Source organism: Bufo gargarizans, chromosome 4 (genome assembly GCF_014858855.1).
Source record: "Bufo gargarizans isolate SCDJY-AF-19 chromosome 4, ASM1485885v1, whole genome shotgun sequence".
Classification (NCBI taxonomy): domain Eukaryota; kingdom Metazoa; phylum Chordata; class Amphibia; order Anura; family Bufonidae; genus Bufo; species Bufo gargarizans.
The window spans coordinates 76,812,191-76,818,447 of NC_058083.1; the positions used below are offsets into that span (position 1 = coordinate 76,812,191).

At 45.8% G+C, this 6,257-nt stretch overlaps 1 protein-coding gene across 1 annotated transcript in view; it reads right to left on the reverse strand.

Moving 5' to 3' along the window:
• Nucleotides 1-5,521, reverse strand: part of LOC122934162 (mitogen-activated protein kinase 12-like) — a 28,821-nt gene extending 23,300 nt beyond the window's left edge. Inside the window, exons 1-2 of the mRNA XM_044289416.1 lie at nt 5,246-5,521; nt 1,668-1,797 (exon numbers count right to left, since the gene is read on the reverse strand). Coding sequence (XP_044145351.1) covers nt 1,668-1,797; nt 5,246-5,364 — 249 coding nt within the window. The 5' untranslated portion in view covers nt 5,365-5,521. The remainder of the gene's footprint in view (nt 1-1,667; nt 1,798-5,245) is intronic.
• Between the last annotated feature and the right edge of the window lie 736 nt (nt 5,522-6,257).

Consider the following 6,257-nt stretch of genomic DNA (forward strand, 5'->3'; position numbering starts at 1 on the left):
TTCAGATCCAGGTGCTGGTTTTGCAAAAATGTAGAATATTTTTTTTCGTGGGACAACCCCGGGAACATGTCACCAGGAAACTCACTCTTGCACCAGGCACAATGCTATGTAGGGCTAGGTCAGCCAGATATAATGATACCTTCAACTTAGCAATCTGTTGCTTCATGCTGGAGAAAATGTACTTTTAATCCATATGCAAATGAGCAGTAAAGTGCACCGAGGGCGGGCCTAAGCCACTGTGTGCACCCTTGTTCCTCCTGGTTTCTCTGCCAGCCCTCCTACCCCTTCTAAGGGCTCTTTCACACCTGCGTTCTTGTCTTCCGGCATAGAGTTCCGTCGTCGGGGCTCTATGCCGGAAGAATCCTGATCAGTTTTATCCTAATGCATTCTGAATGGAGAGAAATCCGTTCAGGATGCATCAGGATGTCTTCAGTTCAGGACCGGAACGTTTTTTGGCCGGAGAAAATACTGCAGCATGCTGCGCTCCAGCCAAAAATCCTGAACACTTGCCGCAAGGCCGGATCCGGAATTAATGACCATTGAAATGCATTAATCCGTATCCGGCCTTAAGCTAAACGTTGTTTCGGCGCATTGCCGGATCCGACGTTTAGCTTTTTCTGAATGGTTGCCATGGCTGCCGGGACGCTAAAGTCCTGGCAGCCATGGTAAAGTGTAGCGGGGAGCGGGGGAGCGGTATACTTACCATCCGTGCGGCTCCCGGGCGCTCCAAAGTGACGTCAGGGCGCCCCACGCGCATGGATGACGTGATCACATGGCACGTCATCCATGCGCATGGGGCGCTCTGACGTCATTCTGGAGCACCCCGGGAGCCGCACGGACGGTAAGTATACTGCTCCCCCGCTCCCCACTACTACTATGGCAACCAGGACTTTAATAGCGTCCTGGCTGCCATAGTAACACTGAAAGCATTTTGAAGACGGATCCGTCTTCAAATGCTTTCAGTTCACTTGCGTTTTTCCGGATCCGGCGTGTAATTCCGGCAAATGGAGTACACGCCGGATCCGGACAACGCAAGTGTGAAAGAGCCCTTAGCTGACAGGGTCAGATTCCTGCACAGTTATGTTATTATCAAGACCAGTGTGATTCATACTCTGGTCTTACTCTATCCCCCTCTGGGGTCAGATGCTCCACAAGAGGTGCACATTTCTTAATACGGTGCATCATGGGCCATCCGTGTGCCAGAACTGGAGTCTACATCAGCCAATATCTGAACTAGGTTTATGATATGTCTTAATCTAGTTTTATTTGAAAAATGTTGATCCTAGCACACAGTCCCCAAAAAGTTTCAAATTTTGAGTAAGTGAGCATCACTTTGCTAAAGTAAAGTGATAAAGTCCCCCCATAAAATTCTGTCTGCCTGTAGTCACCACTAGTGGGAGCTCAGGAGTTTACAGCGAGTTGTATGCAGTAAACTCTTTAGCTCCCTCTGGTGGTTGTTGTGGCCAGAATTAAATCTATGTCTATACAGGGGAATTGGAGTTTTGCTGATTCTATATGATCCTATTTAGACAAGAGAAATATGTTTTGCCTTCGCTCTTTCTGCTTCGATCCCCCCATAGGCTGTACTATAGATAATATACAGCACAGTTGACATTGAAAGGACATGTTGCTGGTCAGTGTCCTGCTGATCTCTGCTTTGCACTTACATTCTCATGGTTCATGTGCTTCAGCAGGCGCAGCTCCCGGTAGGCTCTTTTGGCATGTATCAGGGACTGGAACGGACGGAGTAATTTTTTTATGGCTACACGTTCTTCGGTCACTGTATCCTTGGCCGAGCTGCAAAATAATAAATCAGTAAGTCAGTTCCTGGATATGAGATACTCTGCTGCTCTGCAGATTATTACCTGATCTCTACCCCCATCACTCTGCAACCTTTTTTTTTTTATTCTATTTTATTTTTATTTTTTTCTATTATGCATTTGATATTTATATTTTCTAAAATGTAAATAAATTCAGATGCCGCAGCAGTAAATTCAAACTGGAGGATCCCCACCTCCACTCATTACACAGACAGCCCATTGATTCCAATAGGAACAGTGTAATGCTTCTTTTCCCCAGTGGTGGCGCTGTAGGGGAATTGAACACTTGCTATTAAAGATTTACAGCTGTTTACTGGAGATCCCAGCAGCAGGACATACTGTCATCAGCTTACTATCAGTGGACCCTACTAACCAAAGGAGATTGTCTAAAGTGGACAATCCCTTTAAGGACTTTATATAACACTTAAAGGGGTTTCCAGGATTAGTAGAAAGCGTCTGTTTTTTTTTACCAGTCTTGTCCAGGGGATGTCTTTGCTAGTGCAACTCAACAGCATTCACTTGAATACTGCAATGCCGGATGCAGCCTATGGACAAGAGAGGCGCTATTTCTCCCTACAAACCCTTTAAGAATAGAGAGCCTACAGTGACTGCTGCCTTTGTGCCTCTTTACCTATATTCCATAAAACACTGCCACTATATTCTAATATGCATGAGGCAGCTGCAATACCAGGCACAGCCTATAGAAAAGAATGGCGCTGTTTCTCCCGATAACCCCTTTAAGAATAAGAACCTGCAGTGACGGCAGCCTTTGCACTTCCTATAGCAAGGGTCAGCAACCTTCGGCACTCCAGCTGTGGTGAAACTACATCTCCCAGCATGCACGCTTGCTTGGCTGCTCTCTAAACTCCCACGCAGGGGGAAAGAGCACACTGGGAGTTGTAGTTGCACAGCAGCTTGAGTGCCGAAGGTTGCTGGTCCCTGTCCTATAGCAAGAGTCAGCAACCAGCTGCTGTGAAACTACAACTCCCAGCATGCACATATGCTCATCTGTTCTTGTAACTGCCAAAAAAAAGGAAAAGGAGGATTCTGGGAGTTGTAGTTTCAGAACAGCTGGAGTGCCGGAGGTTGCTGATCCCTGTCCTATGGCAATGCTCCTAAAACACTGCCACTCTTTTCCATGGGCTGTGCGCATTAAAGTGAAGGAGGCTGAGCTGCAATACCAGACACAACCTGTGGACAAGAGTGGCGCTGTTTCTGGGAAATTATGAATCTTTGTGATGAGCGAGAAGAAACTTTTAGAACCCAGATCAATCTGATTTAGCACTAGGCAGCAAGGAAACAGCGCCCCCTATTGGCAATTTATTTAGGAAATGTGGAATTTACCTTGAAAAAAATGATGCTATTTTTTATTTTTATTTTTTTGTATAATGCTTGTGTGATGGAGGCTAATTAAGGACAGACGGTGCTGTGGGACCTTTCTGGCTCTGTTTAATGAGCTGTGCTGTAGACAGATATCCCTCCTCCACATTACATATGAGGGCGAGCAGCGACTGCACCCGCACCGGGACCCAATCGGCAGAATGTTATTGTCACGGTGCGGCGAGCAGCCATCACTGTTCAGCTCATTACCGGAGCTCATAATAATTCCCAACGTATTTATCTCCCTAAATGCCAGATTTGCCGGCTGCTTACCCCGGGTAATTAGGAAACAGGACTGAGGGAATGCCAATGTCTTCTCTTCTATTGTGGGGGAGGGGTTAACGAATACACTGGGGACGTGTGGGCACAGTCACTCACGGGGCATTACAACATGCTATGTGGGCATCATGCCATAGCGGTGTATTACATTGGTATCCGGGTATATGTATGCAGGGGTGTAGCTATAGCGGGCGCCAACTGCGAGCCCTGGTTTCTGAAGAGGGGGCAAATGCCCCTCTGCCACTATTGTATGAAATTTAGGGCTTATTCACACAACCGTATGAATGGGTCCGCATCCGTTCCGCGGAATGGGTGCGGTCCCCTTCATTTCAATGGGGACGCAAAGGAAGTGCTGTCCGCATCCGTTGCTCCGTTCTGTGGCCCCGCAAAAAAGATAGAGCATGTCCTATTCTATAGGCAGTTCTATAAAGGGCCGCCTGTTCCGCTCCGAAAAAATTGCGGAACGGCATCCATGTTTTGTTGATCTGCAATTTGCCCTGTCGTGTGAATGAGCCCTAAAAGGGAGTGAATCCCCGGGAAACTCCCAGGCACAGCAATAACAATCCCTAGGAGGGCCAGCTCAGCTGAAGGTAATGATACCCTTCACGTAGGGTGCGGCCACACGGACAGCCAAAACCAGGAGTGAATTCCAAAAATAGGAGAAGTCGTATCCGTCTTTTATGCTTCCTCCCCTTTTTTAATCCATTCCTGAGTTTGTCTTCCAAATCAGCAGCAGAAACCTGTCCATGTGGCCGAGCCCTTAGAGATCTGTTGCTTCCTTCCAAAAAAACAGGACTTTATTTCATATGCAAATAAACAGTAAATTGCACCGAGGATGGGCCCAAACTGCTCCATGCATCCTCCAGACTAATGGGACTACAAGTTCCAGCATGACTACAGCATGGCATATGGGCATTTCCATTAGAGATCCCCGTCCCAAAAGGGCTCCTTGGTTATAGTCATAGGAACAATAGTTTTTCATCCCTCCATATTTCCAGATACTGCAGCGTGTGTGATAATACTGAGCTATCTGGTTCATGAATGTAATGAAAGAGTTACAGTAAAGACTGATACGTGTGCATGCAGAACAGTATAGGGATCTTATTGTATATATGTATAGATATGAGATTGATATGAGATAGATAGATATTAGATAAATATGAGACAGATAGATTATTCTATTAATAACCATTTAAAAAAATGATTGAGAGAAATTGATAAATAGATAGACTGGAAATAAGAGAGATATTGATAGATAGATATGAGATATGAGATAGATAGATAGATAGATAGATAGATAGATAGATAGATAGATATGAGAGAGATAGATAGATAGATATGAGATATGAGATAGATAGATAGATAGATAGATAGATAGATATGAGATAGATAGATAGATAGATAGATAGATAGATATGACATAGATAAATAGATAGATAAATAGATAGATAGATGTCCACAAATATGTTTGCTGTCTGTCATTTTTGGATACATTGTCCCTATAAAATAATAATACAGGTTGGCAGCTCCTATTCCCGTTCAGTTTGCACAGCCTAAAACGCGTGATATGGATGATGTCACTTTGTCTCCATTCATTTCTATGTTGTGTGACACATGGCGACACAGTGTGGACTCTCGGTGGCACATTTGCCTTTTTCAGGCCTCGCTGTCTCTGGACTCATCGTGTTCCAGTGCCAGAAGAGACGTCTCAGGTTTCAGATAAGTTTAAGATAATCTGTACCAGGTAAATTGTGCGTAGAACTCACCAGACGGTTCCATACGCCCCAGCGCCAACCGCCCGCAGCTCCTTGTATCGCTCAGGAACCTCCCATTTTGTCTTATTAATCTCCTGGTGGTAGAAGCCTTTCTTGGGTGCAGCGTCCATGGTGTCCTGGGCTGAGTGAGTGGATGTATGAGATCTTCCCTCAGGTGCGCCCCTCCTCCTCCTCCTCCTCCTCCAGGTATGTAAACAGGATGACTTTCTCAGTTTATGAAAGAGCACGTAGGTCTCACCTAAGGAATTCACTCCGATCTGGATTCCTGGAAATGACAGAACATGTCCCAGCCTGTCACTGACCGGCACGTAGAGGAGAGCAAACCTCACCCTGGGGTCAGACTGACCGGCACGTAGAGGAGAGCCAACCTCACCCTGGGGTCAGATTATCAGAATTTGCATCTATTAAATAAATGTAAATTTATGACAGTCCTCGGGACCTCCTTACAAATTTTCTATCTTGGCTTTATCCGTATTTGGGACCCCCACCAATCACAAGAAATGGAGCATGTTCTGACCACCGTTCCATTCACTTCTGTGGGGCTGCAGTGGTCACTGAAGTGAACGGAGAGGTGGTCAGCGAATGCATCCCTGTTCCATTCACAAAGGGCCCCCATTCTCGTGACCGCCAAGGGTCCCAGTGGTCAGATCACCAGCGTTCATACATTTATCATCTTTCCTGTGAGTAGCTAATAAATGTTCTTAGTGGGAACCCCCTTTAAGGTCTAGTTTCAGGTCTGGAGGACTTCTGTTGTGCATTGATTTCAATAAGTCTTGTAATACTTTATTTTTCCTGCAGGGGCGCTGTAGGAAATGGTGCCAATCAAGAAACTGTTGCAACTTACAGATCAGCTGATGACAGGGGACCTCCCCATGACCTTCTTGTCTCCAGGGACCCACAGAATGAAGAGGGGACTATGCGAACCTCGGTAAGAGGTGCATTCGGAAAGGTCTTGGATGTTTTGTTTTGTTTCAGCACTGGTTTTATACAAATGTCGATAGTG